At 36.4% G+C, this 19518-nt stretch overlaps 3 protein-coding genes across 4 annotated transcripts in view; 1 reads left to right on the plus strand and 2 right to left on the minus strand.

The window, feature by feature from the left end:
* Positions 1-615, plus strand: part of LOC132168065 (UDP-galactose transporter 1) — a 14342-nt gene extending 13727 nt beyond the window's left edge. The window contains exon 5 of the mRNA XM_059579134.1: positions 189-615. Within this exon, the coding sequence (XP_059435117.1) occupies positions 189-416 (228 nt within the window). The 3' untranslated portion in view covers positions 417-615. The remainder of the gene's footprint in view (positions 1-188) is intronic.
* Positions 616-1003: 388 nt separating this feature from the next.
* LOC132164334 (uncharacterized) lies at positions 1004-3041 on the minus strand. The gene is made up of 3 exons (XM_059574834.1): positions 2244-3041; positions 1418-1539; positions 1004-1310 (listed from the first exon to the last, which is right to left on the minus strand). The coding sequence occupies exons 1-3, from the start codon at positions 2652-2654 to the stop codon at positions 1160-1162; spliced, it is 684 nt and encodes a 227-aa protein (XP_059430817.1). The 5' UTR covers positions 2655-3041; the 3' UTR covers positions 1004-1159.
* Positions 3042-6241: 3200 nt separating this feature from the next.
* On the minus strand, positions 6242-17911 carry LOC132168066 (uncharacterized). 2 transcript variants are annotated; one of them, XM_059579136.1, is made up of 16 exons: positions 17470-17911; positions 17140-17259; positions 16140-16307; positions 15819-16046; positions 15569-15663; positions 14936-15020; positions 14571-14783; positions 12789-12848; positions 11711-11790; positions 10872-11197; positions 10680-10771; positions 10461-10590; positions 8384-9540; positions 7991-8292; positions 6803-6970; positions 6242-6699 (listed from the first exon to the last, which is right to left on the minus strand). In XM_059579136.1, the coding sequence occupies exons 1-16, from the start codon at positions 17743-17745 to the stop codon at positions 6591-6593; spliced, it is 3609 nt and encodes a 1202-aa protein (XP_059435119.1). In that variant the 5' UTR covers positions 17746-17911; the 3' UTR covers positions 6242-6590. The 2 variants fall into 2 exon arrangements, with proteins under 2 accessions (XP_059435119.1, XP_059435118.1); XM_059579135.1 differs by having other exon boundaries at positions 17140-17262.
* Positions 17912-19518: the final 1607 nt, after the last annotated feature.

Here is a 19518-nt window from a genome sequence, read left to right on the forward strand (position 1 = left end):
ATTCTCACCCTAATGTGCTGCGTCTCCATGCATGAATGAATTCTGTTGTATACTTCGTTGTTGCATATACTCTATTCATCGATAGACTGGATTGTTGCTGCCACTGTACATATAATGCAACCTATATTTTTAGTTCATTATTCCTTGTTTAAACTTTCTATTTATGTTGTCATGTTTGTTATGTACAGGTTGCATTTGCTGTCCTTGTTTCGTGGCTGATATTCCAAAACCCAATTTCAGCTCTGAATGCTGTTGGATGTGCTGTGACACTTGTTGGATGTACGTTCTATGGATATGTGAGGCACATGCTCTCACAACAGTCGCCACCGCCGGGAACCCCTAGGACACCCCGGACTCCAAGGGCTCGGATGGAGCTGCTTCCACTTGTAAATGATAAATTAGATGATAAAGTCTGATTCGTAGATTAAGTTGAATGTGAGGATCCTGGCAGAGGGTAATAGGAAAAAAAGGGTAAAAAAGAAAAAGAAAAAGAAAAACTCCATTTCTTTGTTGTGTAAACTTGCATTAGTTCACTACAAATTATTATTATTTTTTTTTCCCTCTTTCAGAACTAGAAATTTCTTCAGGGTCTTATATATTGTCATAATTTTGGTCTGAATGTGTTGAGATCCATAACTTTCCATTAATCCATATGCTTTTGGCATTTTACATATACTTGCAAATAAGACTATGCTTTTTATCCACCCACCCACCCAATTTATTTTTGTTTTTTTTGAAAACGACTGCTGTGCTGTCACCCTTCAACAAATACTTGCAGTTGCAGCTATATGACCTTCACCACCCAAGACTGCACAATTACATGTATTTTTGCTTATGGAATGAGCCCAACTCCATTAACAATAATTGAATAGAGAATAAAAAGGAGAAACACTGAAACAGGATTAGAATTTGAAGAATTAGGCATATTGTAAAATTGTTTTGCAATAGCCCCAAGGCATACCCACCACCCAGTAGAGTGAGGCGAAAAGAGTGGTCGTCAATGTTGGGAGAGAGATAGGTAGAGCTTTTATTTTCACTTGATTAATACATAGAGAGATCTAGTCAGTACTTGGTAGTTACAGAGAGTAAAGCTAAGAAGCTAATATTAGAAATTATCTTCCCGTATATATTAGTCATAATAGCTAGGAGAAGTCTAGGCCTAAGCCAAGAGCCAGAAGTTCTTCTGCCATCTGCTGCTGATTAGGTAGCCACCCATGCCTCTGCTCTGCTTCCTCACTCCAAAAGTCAAGCACTCCGCATTGTTAATGCACTGCTCCACAAACTCCTCTGTGCTGCTGGTCCCGCGTAAGCTGCATAAACCCCCAGCATCATTAAGTTATAGGAAATTCAAGATCTATATGAAGTTTGGGATCAAAGGGTGGGAAGAGAAAGATCAGATGGTTAAGATTGGACCCACCAGCTGAAAATTGGAGATGGCTTCTTCTGTCCCAGCACTAGCACAGTCACTTCCAGCTTTTTCACTTGACTCAACACTGTGGCCAGTTTTGGCCCTTGAATAACCAGTGCTTCTACTTCCACCTGAACATTACCCCATTCAAGCAGATAAACACAACTATAAATGAAAGACAGAAATTACAGGTCATCTCTCTCTCTAAGATTAAAAAAAAAAGGAAAGCTAGTAGAAAACGTTCAGAAGCATCTGAAAAATCTGCATCTGAAAAAGAAAAAGATGAAAGGAAAACTGAAGCTGACAAAAGATCATCCACCTTCTCCATCTAAAGAAGAGAAAAGAGGCTTTTAATTATTATTATTATTATTTTGAGGAGATTGCTAAAAAAAGTGGAAATAGAAAAAGAAAAAGGAAGGCCAAGTACGATCTATCAACACAATGGCCAATGGGAATACTAATCACAATAGGGACCTACCAAAATCAGAATGAAAAGGCACAATGCTGAAGATAATTGAAAACCCATTTAAGCTAGCTCTGTATCTTTAATCTGTCACTCCCAAGACTCAAAAAGAGAAGGAAACATATAATAATCTCGCTTGATTTCTGGAAGCTGGGTTTTTTTTTTTTTTTTTTGGTTTTCGTGTGAATCTTAGTTGTATAGATTCTCTGCTGTTTTAGGAGGTCTGAGTTGGTTTCCTCTCTGTTTTGAGATTTTGAGTTTCTTGGTGTAATTGGTGTAAACAAATTTCATTCATCCAATAATAATAATAATAATAATAATAATAATAATCCCACTTGATCTTGACCCTTGAAAGAGAGAAGAAGCACATACCTCAGGTCTGCAAGCCTTGCAAAGAGACCCAAGAGAGTTGGCAAGGTAAGGAGAACAGGAAGAAGAGGAGTCGGATGCGGTTTCAGAGCCATTACCGGAAGCAGGGATGATGTGAAGGAGAGTGAGGAAATCACTCTTGTTGGCTACATGTGTGAGCGCCCACATCATTGCTTGCTTGGAGTGTGAGGAGTCATCCACCACAACCATCACTCTCTTCCTCATCACCAACCCACCATTCTCACTTCCATACATGTTGAGCCCTTCCATCTGCTTCCAACTTCCCTCACAACAACTCTTACCTCTCCCGCCCCCACTCTGCTTCCTATTCCCTCCCCCTCCCCACCTGTTTGATGTTGATTTCCAAGCCTCCCTCCCACTCAGTTGCCTTAAAAATGAACCTGATCCTGCCATTTTCTCTTACACCTGCTCCCCAACTTGTATCAATAGTATAAGTCTACTAGTACAACTCTAGAGAGAGAGAGAGAGATGCAATGCAATGGGGGTTTCAGGGTTATGTGGGTGTGATTATTATAATGAGAAATCTGGGATGAGAGGAAGAGAGACAGACAAAAAGAGAAATGGGTGTTGGGTTAAAGGAGTTGAGAGTGGGGGAACCGATCATGATGCAAAGCCATGATTTTTTTTCTTTATGCAGGTTAAAGTGTCACGGGAATCCCTGCCCTGTTATGGCTTTACTCTTCATAGATATCAGAAATAGCAAACAATCACTACGCTCTGTTATGATGATGAAACAGGATTGTTTGTACTACCCTCTTTACATCTCTTTTAGATTCCTTTGCATATTTTTTTAATATTTTCTCATGATCTGTTTTGAATCATGGGTTTTTCCTTTAAAATTAAATTAAATAACAAATCATCCACACCAACTTGTTATTAATTTCATATCACAAGTAAGATAACTAATTTTGTACACAATTCACAAATTCCAAATTAACATTTTTGGGTAAACTTATCCAAATCCTTCACCAAATCGCATCACTCTGTAAAGTCATGTCATTGTGTCTCCATCAAGAATCCAATTCTGGGGTGTCATGACCTTTCGATGCACAATTTGTAGGCCCCAAAATGACGAGCAAATGATCATCAAATCCATAGAATTCTCATATCAGATAAATTGATCATCCATAAACACACACCAAGTATGCAAATTGATGGCAGCCCAAGAAAAAATGACTTGGAGTTGGGGAGGAACAAGTATTCTCTCTGATTTTTGTCCGACCAAAATGAGATTATAATAATTTATTAAATCAAATATTAGTAAGGGGGTGTGTCTTTTTTCTTTTTCTTTTTCTTTTTCTGGGAAAGTAGTGGGGACTATGCTTCCCTCTTTGAATCTCTCAGTTGTCAGACGGCAGTAAATAATGGAATAGTACAGCCTATAATAAAGAAAGACGTTTTGGGTTAAAAATAAAACAAGATTTATTTAATGAATAAATTTAATTGCATTAAAGAGAAATGCAGTTGGAGGGAAATGTCAGAGTGCATGGGGCCTCGTGAATTGGGCTTTCTTGTTGTTGATGGAGTCAGATGAACTGAGACGGCAGGAGGTCGTACTTCCAAATTATTGCTCCCGTTTAACTCGCTGCCTCTTCTTCTTCTGTGGTCCATCCATTTCAATTGAATTGAAATTTCATCAATTTTTTTTTGGCGGGTAGTAATCATTTTTTTTTTCTGCCTCCCAAAATAATAGCTCCAAAAAAGAAAAGAAAAAAGTCCATATAATTTACCTCTCCACCGTTAAATTCTATTAAGTAACTTAAAAGAGATTTAAATTGAGTGAAATATTAGAGTCAATAAGATTGTGATACTTATCTTATTTAAGTTAGTGTCACACTAATAAAATCTGTTAAATAAGTTGACAGAATTTAACTGTATGTACTAAATTATTTTTTTGGCATTCCTAAGGGACTTTTGAATTCATTTTAATACTGCAATGAGTTAATTGTAAATCAGTTAAATCACGAGAACTAATTTTATATTTTTTCCAAGAAAACATTTCAAGTTGTTGGTTATTATTATTTTGTAACAAAGTGCTTCATAGACAACAAACAAACAAACAAACAAACGAAAAGCCCTCATTAGGAGGGAATGAAAAGCCCTAGTTTGGAGGGAAGAGAAGGAGGTGAGGTGAATCTTTGATAATTTTTTTTTTAATTTTATTTTAAAGGGAATAATGTGGGTGTATTTTTGTTATTGTAATTTTGGCTTAATTTCAATTATAGCATATCTCTTGCCACAAAATTAAAGAATAAAAATAATTATTTCATTCCAACTCTCTTTATTTTTAGTAATAATTATTAGAATAATCATTTCGTCCAAGTAGAGTGGGATTATGTATTGGGTTGATTTTTTTAAAAAAAATATTATTATTATTGTATTGGGTTGATTCAAGTGCAACTAGTTAACTCTAGTAGTATATTGTGTGTCAAATAAATCATCTCCGGTTCATAATAAACTAAAAATAGTTCATAACTAAATACTTCTTAAAAATTTTACTGTCATAAATAGGACACCCCGTCACCTGCATGCCTACATATCACAAATATTAGCAGAAATCTTATACGTATCACGTCACCTGCATGCCTTTTTTAACAACTCGATCAGTCGCAGTGTGCTTTGGAAATTGGGATTTTTTGCTTAACCCAACAATTAAACGGCCAATCCCCAAAACAAAAAAGAAAGGATCGACAGTTGAGAGAGAGAGAGAGAAGAGAGAGATGGGGGAATAGAATAGTAATACAGACGAATTAGCATTCAGCAACAGTTTCCTTGCTTCTCGTGAAGTGTTAAGGGAGTAAAAATAAATTAATAAGACAATCTACATAATCCACTGTGGCCGCTCGGTTATGTTTCCCATGCACACTCGCATCGCTTTTGTTGTATTTCAAAGTTTAATTATATATAAAATGTGTTTATTCGATTTTTTTTTAAAACCAAATGCATTTAATTTGTACACTACTTCTCCAAATCCATAATATCCCTCTTCCAAACGGCTTCGCAAGCAGCCATCGGTTTTGATTTTTCCGTTATCTTGTTACCTGTAGTATCAACATCACTTTTGTTTGGAGTTTAAATCTTAGATCTACTGCAACCTCTCTACTCACATAAGGTGACTTTCTCCCCAACAATCTTACCATATATGTCATGAGCAATGGGTCAATGGCAGTGTGTGTGGACTGCAAGTCTGCAAGCACCAACGCCCATTTTGGCTGCTTCCGGTAGATCATCTAACAATTCTCTATTCCCGTGGAGCTCTTCAGATTCAAATCCCCATCTCAAAATACAATTGCCTTACTGTTATTTGTTTCACAATCCACGGTGGGAATTATTTATCTTAGTTTTCACAGCTAGTCTGAAACTAAGAATTTTTCGAGTGATTTTTGCACTCACACATACCACCATGGCCGTTAACACCAACACTAGTTCTGGTAGCTTTTCTTCTTACTCCTTCCATCTCAAACTTCCTCTCAGAGGTTGTGGAATGGACTACTACAATGAATCGTGTTATGTTTTGGCCTTTATTTTGGTTATTTATAATTTTGAGTTACTTTGGTTTGCTGTTGTAATGTTATTATCACTCATCAATTAAAAAGAAAAAAAGAAGATAATAGTGCATTTGAAAACTCATTAGCTAAAAGAAAAAGTATATTAAATGTGATTAAATATGTAAAAGGACCTGAGAAAAAGAAAAAAAAGAAAAGAAAAAAAAAGAGTGATATACAGTATAAAAACAAAATAACCCTGATTCGTAGGAAGAAATACCACTTGATTTTAAAGGCTATTGTATTCTCCATGCACCTCGATGCTCGATAGTATCAAAATAATGCTTTTAGGGCTCTAATTGGAAGTTCAAAATGATAAAAAGACCAATTTCTCAATTTTAACCCCTAAATTGAAAGTATCTTTTATCACCATATTTATATGCTTGAGTGCTATTGGACAATGAAAAAAAAGAAAAGAAGTGGCATTGGACAACGAGTTGAGAAAATTTCTTTATTTGAATGACCATGCATTAGATAATACAATTAATAAAATAGAACCACTATAAAGCTTTACAATGAGGGAAATGGAATTGAATCATATCCCAAGCTGGCTCAACGTAGCTACTCCGGAAAGCCCCTTCCATCAGGGACTGTTGGGCTGTGGCTATTGACACAAACCAACATAAAATAATGCTGAATATTCCCTTTACAGCGAACTCGCCCTTCATCTAGTTATGTCACATTCTTCTATAGCACTCCTCTATCTAGCCAATGACCATATCATGGTATAAATGAAAAGGTTATAGCATCTATTCTGTTAGTTCTCCTAGTTGGAATTTCTATCTCACTGGGATGAAATCTTCCCAAAAAAGTTATTTTGATCCAGAAACAATATGTCTTCAGGCGACAACCCTAATGAACCAGTACTCAAGTAGTGTCGAGCAGCCCGTCCCCTGCATTCAAATATCATACGACTAATTGAGCAACATGCAAGGGATGTGCCACCAATTATTAAAAAATCAGCAAGAAAGCCTATTAAACGTTCTGAGCACATACCTCCGTCTTCTGGTCTTGCCAATGCCTCCAGACAAACGGGAAGCTTCTGATCTTGAAATGTGGCGCAATGAAGAGAGATACTCACAGAATCCAACATCTCTTGCCGTCAAGTATGATCTTGCAGGAATTATGGACTGGATTATATCAAAAGGACTTGAATTGATTTCACTGCATTGCAGACACCAAATAAAATGTTTCTATTAACAAAAAAGCATGCCAAAACCTGTTTGAATTAGTTAGAAGACAGACTGCTACAAGTGTCAATTTTAAGGCACCTTGTTTGAATGAGTCATTTAACTGACCAATTGAGAACATACATGGAAAATTTTGCTTAAGAACATAAAACTCGCACTGGGCCATGTTCAAATCTTACATTCGCACAGCTTAAAACTTTTACGGAGGATAGTCCATTGCATGCCATGGGTATTTATTTTTTGATAAGTAATGTATATTCATTCAAAGCACAAACGGCGCAACCCTAATACACATGGAGTACACAAGAGAGCCCCTAAATTATAGAAAAAGAACATAACTCCAAAACCTAAAAAAAAAAATTAGAGACATGCACACTATTCCAGGCCACTTTCCATGTATACATGGATTGTAGCATCATCTTCTTTATCTCTAGCAACCTACTCTCACGATCTTCAAAACTCCTTGCGTTCCGCTCTCATCAAAGACATCACATTAAACACAAGGAAGCCAACCTCCAGATTTGCAAAGCATGACGATTTCTCAATTGTAAACATAAATACAAATTGTCCCCTCCAACTTCCCAACAAATTTTACTTAATTGTTTCAATTATTCTCTTTTTTAAATAAATGAAAAAAAAAAAAAAAAAAAAAGATTAGATATTTACCACCTTACACAAAACTAGAATGCAAATCAGGTTATAAAAGAAAAAAGGGAAAGAATGATGAAGATTGAGAAGGGAATTGGTGCCCTGCTAGAACAGAAGCTTCACAGCAGAAAATGATGGGATAAGGATTCTCATCCAAAAAAGGAAAAAAAATGTTTTTGGTTTAACATCTGTCCAGGATTAGGGTGTAGGGCCACGATAAGCTCTTTGACAACTTGTAAAAGCTGCAGGAAACACTACTACAAATATAAAGTTGTATAATGGTATACATACATGTTATTCTAATGGTGTATGAAGATGATTATAACAAGTGAGTTGAGGTTAATACCTTTTTGATAAATCACTTTTAGGTGGACTCATCTCTAAACTCCTCGCTGCATGCAAAGTCCTAGTTGTTCTCATATCATGTCCAATTAATTTACCCAACGCCATCATATTAGTTGTGGAAGCCAGCATCTCTGAGGGTAAATCGACACTGCTCTCACAAGCAATCTTTGATCCTAGAGCAGCTATGTCTTTTGCATAAAAGCAAAAACCATGCTGGGCAATTGTTGATGTCATCCGTATTTGCTCATCACACCAGCTGAATGCATCTGATCCCTCAGAAGGGACCTCAGGTTCCAAAGAATCCTGCAAATTACCAAATTACCATAATGAACTACACACACATAATGAGAGGATAGGTTCACACTTTTAATCTACAAAGTAATTACACACTTACTACTAATGGGCAGTTACAAAGCAACACGTCAGCTTCTGAGATCAGACCACTCATACCATAAGCAAGTTTGATACTTTTAATTGCATCGTGTTGTTCTAAGCCAACATAATGCCTTAGATCTGTCCGGCAGCCACGAAGCTTTATCCATGACTCTTGTACTAAATCTGTCACCACCAACGAGGTAGGCTTCTCTACAAATTTGTAAGCCTTATCAAAATCCACGCGACTGCACTCATCCATCACTTGATAATTTCTTGTACCCTCCACATTTTCATCTTGAGAATCTTCCACCTCTCTATTAGAAATGTCTGGATCCATATCACAAGTATTTCCCCATCTGAGTATAGGTTTATCAAGATTGTCTGCTTCAACTGGTAACGGGGTCTGAATTGAATCATTGCTCACAGAAACTTCCAAGGTATCACGAACATGACCACAGGACACCGTTCCAGATAACAGCTCTGTTACATCACCTATCACTGTTTCAGGAACAAATGTTGATTCTGGCACGCATGATACATCGAATGATTGGCATGTTTCATCAATTTGTATACCATCTGGTCTTCCTGAACATTGATAACCTCTTTCTTCCAAATTCTCCACTCCAGAAAGTAGCTTGTCGGTTGATGGGCTTAAGCAGTTTTCAGTTAATGGAAAACAAGAGGGGAAGTTATTATTGACTCCTTGGGATGCTTCATTGTTAGTATTTTTATCCAAAACTACGGGATACCCATTACTTAAATTCTCGTCTTCAGAATCAGAAGACAGTACTACATGTTTCCTTCGAACAGTTTGCCGAGATAAAGGTATGGGAGTGCCTGCAGAATTGGATAATTCATCAAATTGATCAGTGAATTCATTGCAGTCTTGAACAGAGCCATTCCTCTTCAACATTGCTAACTTCTTGGTCTCTATCTTGTATGTTTCATTATCAGGCGTATCCAAACCTTTTTGCATTAAATTTTCGTCAAGTTCCTCCTCAACTACCCCCATTAAACTAGAATTTTCATCCATCATGGATAACGACTTGGAGATCTCCTTCTCAATTAGCTCTGATAACTGAGAAGGGAATTCCCAGGGGATAATCTTTGGTAGTATCCGATGGCCAGTCTCAACATCAAATAGCAATGAACCATACGTTTTCCGCACCTCCCTCTCTGGACAGTCAAAAGGATTATGTAAAAAGTCTCTCTCAAGCTGGAACAAGAGGTAATCAATAGGAAAGAAGATATAGTGCATTCAAATCAAAAAGCTCTAGTAGAGGCTCAAATTCATGTTCTAAGCAGGAATGTCAACATGTAAGAAAACATAATTCATTCCTATTGCTGATTTAAGGCATAAACCTTTTTCCAAATGAAATTAAAACAAAATAGAATTAGAATTTTCATAAAAATTAATGATAACATTAAAAAATTAATGTCATTGCTGCAATCTCAAAATGCTTACACACACACACACACACACAAAAAAAAAAAAAAAAAAAACCCTCCTTCTATTGACACTAATGACAACATCATCCATGTACAAGAAGAGGAAAAGGGGTCATTTCGCTCGAGTGTCCAGAAACTCCCTAAATTGGGAACACATGCCTATCACACTTGGCTTCAGCAAACCCAAATGCCTAATTTCTTAACTAATAGAGCAATTTCTGTTAGCTTTAGCAACATTTGTAAAAAGAACTTGCCCCATGATTTCTTCATCGATATTCACTGTACAGTATAAGATAGCCACCAAGTGTAAGCTGTGTGCAGTTACAAAAACTAATTCATAAATGCAGCTATTGATTAAATGTGAAACCCCAAATCTAGATGATGTGCCATACTCTCGAAGGCAGATTGACCAAAGTTCACCCAATATTAGTTCCAAAACTGGGCATTTATCCCATGAGAATTTAACGGAGTTTATAGACATGACTTATGGGAACCAATAAGTGGAATTCAGAATATATAGCTTTTGCAGCAACAATGCAACAATGACAGTTGTTGTAAGTAATCTAATAAAATAGTAACGAGAATAACAGTATAAACAACAATAACATGCATATAAATGCCATGCAAGCATACATTGCTTAACTGACCTCTTCTAAATCTTTTACCCTGGCACCAGAACTGAAGATGCATAATGATTTTTCGAATATCTCCACGACAAGACCCAATTAATCGCTCTAGTAAATGAGGATGGATGTTGGCTCCTTCTGCTGCACAAACCTGCATTGCAAAACAAAATGAAACTCTAAGGACCACAGAAATCCACAATGGGAAAGCTGACAGGAAAAGAAGGTGCTAGAAGCACATACCATATATGCATGGCAAAGAAGCTCTTTCGATGATGGCAATTTGAAACACACCTGTAGCCTGTCCAAATTGTCGGGCAGGACAGGATTGATACCTACAATTTACCAGAATATGAGTAAAAACTAAGAAGTTTAAGTAAAAACCGACAAATTTTCAAGTGAAATGAGACTATCTCAATCAGCAAGTCCTCTTACTATTGCTGGTCAGTATCATGGGTCCCTTTGCTGTTTCAGCAACTTGTTGTATTGCAGCAACAAAACCACGATCCTCGAGAAACGTGATATCCACATCCTCAAAGAGAATCAAAGGCTTAACTTCACCTTGATGACTGGCAATTCCATTCTCCTTGTAGACAAATTTTGCTGGGGCTCCAATCTTATCATGGGAAGCTTCCTCATCTGATAAGGATATCACTTCAACCAGCTCGTTTTCAAACCCTTGTGATGCTTTGCCATTGGGAACAGCCAAGGGAGACTTTACCGCATCATTGTTACATGATTCCACAGGATGTCCCAATGGCCTGGAAAAAAATAACCATTTAATATAGGATAAATTATCAAAGAATAACTTGAGGAATAAAGTTTAATTTCTGCTGAATTTCCTATTATTCATAAAAACAGCGTCGACAGCTGAACCAAGGGCATGACTTTACTGATCCATACTAACCAGCAAAATCTTGGTTAAATCATGGTTTTTTAAAGAGGATATGCTCATAAGCTAAAATATAGCTTAGAATTTACCAGAAGCAAAGCTAGCCAGTACACAGGAAGGACACAGGAAAATCCAAAGATGAAGTGTTCTCGATGCCCATTGGGTACATGCTATATTATCAAGGGTAATTTCAGTCTCTCTATTCATTCAGTCAGGCATTTAAGGACAAGAAAATTTTTATGCACAAAAAGTTCCCCTTCTGCATTTCTGCTCTTGACAGAGCAAATCCACCATGCTCTACATGATCACAACGATATATCTTGAAGCACATCCCCATATTTAGTCATTTCAAGAGAGAGAAAGATGATCTAGTCCTACAAACCTTTTGAGCCAACGTGATTCTAGAGCCTCTCCAAACCTCTGCTTCACAAGAGCTCCATTCCGACAGTCTGATGCACTTACCTAGTAAAACAACAGATGAGACATATTCAACTTTCACTCGAAGGGCTATTTTAGTAACTTTTAATGATCAAAATTTAAAACAAAAAGCATTTGAATTTACTTTTTCAGTAAGTGAAAATGATGAAAGAATGAACTTTTAACAGCAGTATGGGATATACCCCTAACTATATCAAACAGGGAATGAAGAAGACACATCTGCTTTCTGTGTGTTGCAGACTTTTTTTTTTTTTTTTTGAAGGTAATACAAAGAATTATTACAGTACAACCGAAGTAAAAGCAAAGCAGTTACTTTTGCCATCCTTGGAGTAAAGCAAAACAAACTCTTTCGCATAGAACTTTTGTAGTGATGATACTTCTGATGATACAGAGAGTAAGTCCCAATGACCAAGTAAAGCTTGTGTGGCTTGCCTTCTTTATACATAAAACAATCAGGGAGCTAGTCAATTTTTTATATGAAAAACTAGTCTGACTTTACCACAAATTGGCTTTAATGGTGAGCATCTTTTCCCACAATCTCTGCCACCGCCACCTACCAACACCATTTTGGACCTGCACACACCTAAGCATTGCATGGTCTACCAGAAGGTACATTGTATGGTGAAAATTGCAAGAACAAACATTAATCTATGAGCTTCTTTTTATTTCTTTCTTTACTAGTAAATTATTGTTGAAAATGTGGGAGCTTGAGGACATGAGAAGGTCAAAAAGATAAAAGTTGTGACCTAAGATTTAATATTCCAAAAAATATTTAGCAAATGGAAAAGACAAGAATTATCCCAAAGCTGAGATTTTTGGTTCACTCCGCATGTTAATGGTAAGTGCATGTGAACCTATGTTACATCAATGGAACTCTTAATTCTTAACCATGGACCCCAGCATCTTCACCATCCTATTTGTGGTTATATGCATACTAGGATATTTAAAACCAATAAGCAGAACCATCAAAGCTAGAATGGTCAAAACATTTCAACAACAAAAACATATAATTTCAGTAATACCTCCAAAACCTCGAACCCTTGCTCTTGTGCACAAGCATAGATAGCGGCAGATTTCCCACTCTGCAACACAAGGAATGCACCTTTTAACCACCAACATAATTCCAAAGCATTTGCAGAAAAAAAAGACATTGAGTTTAACAACATTTATGTAATACTCTACCTTGTAATAGAATATCCATCTAAGTATCAAAAAGGAGCTCTATTTGTAAAATATGAAATTTGGCAAACATTATAGAATTAAAACTCAAATTTTAGTAACAGATTTCATTAAAATTGAAGGAACTAGAAGACATTACAATAGACCTAAAGCAAGCAAAAATTCATCAGAAAAGGCCACCACAAAGCTAACTCTAATACCAATGCATATTGACACAGGCATTACACAAACCTCCTGACCATGGGGAGGGCACTGCAAACTAACTTAAAATACTAGTTCTGATTTCCTACTCAAGTACATGCACCTCTAAGGAAAATCAGTTAGTAATTCTAGAATAACATACCTTCTGATGATTCCTAAAAGAAAACGGGACAGCACATGCATTTGCTTCCATCAAAGACAAAATCCTCTAATCAGTGGATGTGAAAATTATTAAACATCAGTCCTGAAAATTACTCATTATATTCCCTAGATAAACTTCTTTTATAAAAAAGGGGCTAATGAGATCCCCAATAACAGTAAAGAGATTAAGATGCAGGCCAAATGAACATCATGATTGTCAAGTATGCCCAACTCCATAAAATCACCATGTGGACTATTGTCCCAAAATAAGTGCTTACAAAAAGGACTTACTACAATTAATCTGATCCCTCATTCTTTCAGCATTTTTATAATACATTTTTTCCACACAGCTGCACTGGGTTCTACTTTTATAGCATCTAGCCTACTCCACTTAAAAATATTGGGAGGCAGAAGCAACTATGTTGTCTATCTCCTCAAAATCTTTTCAGAAACTTGGACTGAAAAATCATATTTCATGAAAGCTTTAAGAAACTACATATTCGAATATTCTCTATCATCTTAAAAGTTCCCAGAATGGATCACACTATTTTTTTTTTTTTTTTAATTTTTAATTTTTTTTTTAATGTCGGAGAACCTCTCCAAGGCAGGGCCTTCAAACCCACCCTGCAGAGTAAACTTCGGTCCCGTGCACCGATTGTTAGTACAGCTATATTGTATACATGTGGGGCCCGTGTGCATGAGATTTTACAAAAATCTTAGGCTGGCTGTCAACCTACCACAGACTCCTACCTTTATTTGGGATTGCTACAACCAATCCCAGCTAAGACGAAGGCTTAGTTGAGTTGAGTTGAGTTGAGATATTTCATCTTCAAGCTCCCTAAATAATAGTATTTTTTTGAATTGAAAAGAAACTACAATAAGAAAAAAAAATATATATTACCACCAAATGAACCTCAAACAAGGAAACTATGTTACCATCATCTTCAAGATCCCTAAATAATAGTATTTTTTTTCGAATTGAAAAGAAACTACAATAAGAAGAAAAAAAATTATTACCACCAAATGACCTCAGACAAGGAATCTATGTTACTAGCTTTCAATTTGATATTACCAAGAGAGCTCTCTTACAGATAGTAAAAACTGCCATGAGTTTACACAAGTGTTGAGATATGATAAAGGAAACAAGGTTCTTCAAATATGCAACGATGATGGTCCCAAACTTCAATGACGATGCAACTTCAGGTACAGAAACCCAAAGAACATGCCAAACTTCAAGCAAAGCAAAAATAAAGTGAGCTTAAGATAAAAATAGTTGTATATACCCCTATTGGTCCTGTAACCAAGAGAACATTCTTAAGTCTATCATCTTCATCTATTTCTTCTGAATCAGAGTCATTATGAGAACAGTAATAGTCATCATCCTGCATGTTACATTGATCACCACCAGCCTGATCTTTTCTGGTATGGAAACTTCTTGCATGCCAAAGACGTAGCCAATCACTCAAAAACTTCACAGCTTCATCATTACCGCATACCTGCAAGACACCAAAAAAAATATTGTGAAAAAAAGTATCTCATCTCTGATGAGAAACTGGAGAAAAGGAAAAGATTTCAATCTATGTAGGACCATCAAAAATTGAATCACACAACTTTGATACAAAGAAGAAACTGGTTCAAGATGTCTGACCTCTGTGGCCTTCTTTGGCTTGTACTTATAAGTCCATAAGGAACCCTCAAGCTGATTACCAGGACCAGTATAATATGACATCATCCTGCAATTGCAGCAAAAATGACAACAATCTCAACATCCAGCAACCCCAGCTGAGAATCATGCATAAATGATTGAAAGCCTAATAAGTGTCTCTAACGGTATAGGTATAACTGGGGGACAGGGGGGAAAGACCCTTGTATAATCTAATATATAAAAATGAATACTGATTATTGTTAAAAAAAATTACAATGAAGTCACTATTTTCTGTTTACACAGCCCAGATTGTGTGGGAAAAATCGTCAAATAATTGGATCAAGAACTTAGTACGACTAATTTATATCATGCCTCAACAAATGCATCTCCAAATTTGATATTACAACAACAATGTTCACCAACTAGAAAGTACAGGTGTGGATGAAGAAAACGAGGCAATCACATGATGTGGTAATTTTCTAGAATCACGTGACTTCATATAAATGTGATTATCTAACTTAGCACCAGCACTACTAGAGAGTACAAAATAGCAGATATTTGCTACCATATCACCATATACAAGTCTAACAACAGTTATACATATTACATGGAGAATTTGAATATGAAAATTTTGACCTTTCCTGAAGAAATCTACTTTGCACCTCAGTGTCTGACCTCCTTAGACAGCTGGTATGCCCAGATAATAAACCAGCTTTATCCACCTCATAGTCCTGACAGCAATTCATATGGATGACTGTAAAATCACTAAATGGCATGGAGAGACTCTAAACAAACAATTCAGACAATGGTGACATCTAATTTCCTAGGGATAAAGAGCAATTAAAAGAAAGAATTGGTGTATTAATGTGAAGGATGCAGTACATACCAGTTCAGGCAAATGTTCTTGTTTACTAAGATGCTGATCCAAAGGCACTTCGTTCTGTAAGGTTAATGCATCACAGGGATGTAAAATGATAGGAAGGTTGTCAATATGCAACGACCCAGCAGAGCCTTCATAAACTGACAGTGATGTGTTCTCTAAACCATGAATGGCATTGATACTGGTGTCATCACAAAATGTCCAGTTTCTCCAGTCAAGAAATGCTGCATCGTCCTGCATACCAGAAATTTTAATTTTCACCATAGGAGAGAGATAAATAAAGACATTAAAATTTGGTAGTAAAGCAATTGTTAAATTTATCCATACTTGAATCGTTTCAAATACATGAATTGGGCCACAAGTAATTCGTTTATCCTTTCTGTCAAACGAGCACCAACTACCATCTCCTTCGGTCAGCTCTTGATTTTTCTTACCCACTTTCCATGATGAGAAAAAGGGATGTATTTGCTTCCCTGCAAACATCCGCGAATTTTCCTGATCAAACACAAAAAGAAAGACGCTTAGAGCTACACTATTACAGTTCACAGACATGAAGCAAATAAGCACAAGTACAATCACTTTTAAGATTCAAGCCAAAGTTTTCATGCAACTGAAAAGTCCAAAAGCAACACTAAAACGCCAAAGTGCAAGTTAATTAATTTGCAGTTTTCTTTTTCTTTCTATTTTTGGATAACTAACTCATATTACTCATAGCATGAGTAAGCAATACCACTCAATGACAAGGATATGTGTAACACATCGGTCTCATATTGAGAAGACGAATAACCCACGTTGAGTGGGTGATTATAAAGACACTTACGGATGCTAAGTCCAACATTGCTTACTTACTAAGTGAAAAAAAAGCTTTATACGTGATTTTAAGAAAACTCCAAATTAACTAATCATATTGGGATGATAACGCAAGTGTAACTAGTGCTTTTTTTGGATTGTTACAAATGGTATCAGAGCCACCTAGTAACACCATGTGGTAAATAAGTACTGCATGATGTAGTCCTGTTGAGGACATTCGGGGTTTAAGGGAGGAAGATTGTGACACCCTGACCCCACATTGAGAAGATGAGAAGATGAGTAACCCATGTGGAGTGAGTGGTTTATAAGAAACTCATGAATGCTAAGTACTACAATGCTTGCATACTAGGTAAAACTGAGCTTTATAAATGATTATAGGGAAGCTCCAAATTGATTAGTCTGCGTTTTTCGTGAGCCGTTAGATACCAAATTCCAACAATACAAGCTGAACCCGCCTATCAAATGAAAATTTGAGAACACTATTAATATAAAACACAGCATACACATGGCGACTGACCTCAGCCGACTTCTTTGCCTCTAACCGCAAATCAGGAATTGGCGGCGACGCAGCTTCACACTTTATTGAATTAGCCGATGTTTTCTTGGGTGTAGTATTCACCGGTCGCTTCTCCTTCAACTGCTAAGAAAACAAATGTAATGATTTTAATCTTACTATTATATGTCCTTCTGAAACTAAACTAAGCTAAGAACTGGAATTTCTTTTTTCTTTTAATTTCCAAAGTTTTCTCAGTAACCAAGCAGAGAATTACACACAAACAACTAACTAACTCCAACACGTAATCTACAATAATGATCAAAATTAAGCCAATTAAGCATCATAATTCACCTTCTTAGAAGCTCTAGGTTGAGGCATTGCCTTTCCTTTGGGCTTCCTTTTGTTGCTCTGACTCCCACACAACTCCTCGTCCTCACCGTCCTCATCTTCGCCACAGCTCTTCTCACCCTTCTGATCGCCGTTCTCTTCGCGCCCCTGGGGTTTTTGAGTGAACAGCGTGGATTGAACCAATTTCCGGCGAACACAGCGCCGCGCCGGCCGCCGGAGGCCTTCGGGGCTGATCTCCTTCGCCGGCGAAGGCTCGTCTTTCTCAACGGCTTCGTCCATCGTATTAGGGTTTTGGGAATTTACAAATCTAGGGCTATGGGGGATGATTGGATAATTTGGGAGATTGTGAATGAAAGAATGGGAAAAAGATTTAGAGAAATTCGGAGGGAAAGGGCAGTTCGTTCCCGCCTTGGAAGAGAGGTCTTTAGTGAGCTGAAGTCACTGATACTTACAGGTTACTTGGAGAAAAAAGTTTCAAGTCTAATTTATAATTGCAGGAATTTAATAGACGAACCATGCAAGCTTTAACCGGTGGAACCGGTGGCCAGTAACTTTGTTCGATTAGCTCCAGCGGTTCTCTTACGAGGATGCGGATCCCGCCCTCGCAGCCCATATAGAAGGGAAACGGGTAACAGAAGGATTGTGAGAGGATCCTGTTTGAATAGGGCTCCCTTCTTCCAGTGGGTTTCTGTTTAGTTGGGCTCCTGTCAAGAGAAGAGGGGCAAAGTAATTTTTTTTTTTTTTTTTTTTAGATTGGGTAAAGTAATAATAGGATCCTCATATTTCAACAATTTTGGTTTTCAAGATCGATAATAATTTAGACAATAAATATAATAAAATTTTTATAAGTATGTTTGCTCAAGCAGTTTTCGAGCAGCCTTCTCTCGTGTTCTGACAAGTAGACCTGATAAATATTTGTTTTGTAAGCATGCATTTTTCTTATTTATAAGAAGGGAATATCACTTGATCAATAAAATAATTTGTCAATCAACAAGACCTTTACTCGGTTCTTGCCATTTTTTTTTTTCCTTTCAATTTTTGAATTTTATCTTTACAATTAGAATTGTTATGAATATTACAACTTTTTGAGTAAATTTCTTAAATATATATGACACTTACCGCATTAGTCATTAAATAATTAAAGTTAATTATGGCCGACTTGACAATATCATATGAATTATCACATTAGTTTATAAGGAAAGTATAGTAAACAGTGTAGTACACGTCCCAAGAAGTAACTCAATCGGTTGAGACCACGCCTAATGAAGCGGAGGTCACTAATTCGAATTCCTCTTCCCATCTTCTGCGGATATGTCAAAGAAAAAAAAAAATGTAGGCCCCGTTTGGTTTGTGGAATAGGCCATTGGATTTGACTAGCTAACACTAGGTATAGCTGGTCATTTGTTTGGTAATACTCTATTTCTGAGAATAACTTATTCCCATGGGACTACTAATCTCATACACACAGGGTTAGTTAAGCTACTAAAAAATTAGTGGCTTAGCTAATCATTTCCTGTGAAATTAAATTAATTGTATAAATTGCCACAAAAAACCCCACTTGTGAGATTAAATTTCGTTATCTCTCTCTCTCTCTATATATATATATATATATATATATGTTTCTCTTTTCTCTGTTTCTATATTTCGTTATCTCTTTTTTTATTTTCTCTTTGATTATTTTGGTACAGTTTTCTCCAGTGACTGACCGAACGAACGGATCCCCGATCCGACCCTGATCCGACATAAAATCTTTTTTTTTTATTATTACATTATGTTTCTCCTGATTCTTTTTTTCCTGTGTTTTTTTTGTTCTTTCTTCGATGGAGAAACAAAATCTACAAGGTTTTTATAAAATGCAATTATATAATATGTTTTTTGATTTTTTTTTTATTCTCTATAGATTCTCCAACTATATTTTTTTGATTTCAAGATTGAGTTTGATTATGTTTTCTCAAGCTATATATTTTTTTATATATATATATATAATTTTGTAGCATAATTGCAAAAAAAAAGAAGAAGCCTATATACCTGACATAATTAACAAAATAAAAA

Source organism: Corylus avellana, chromosome ca1, assembly GCF_901000735.1.
Source record: "Corylus avellana chromosome ca1, CavTom2PMs-1.0".
NCBI classification, from domain to species: Eukaryota; Viridiplantae; Streptophyta; class Magnoliopsida; order Fagales; family Betulaceae; genus Corylus; species Corylus avellana.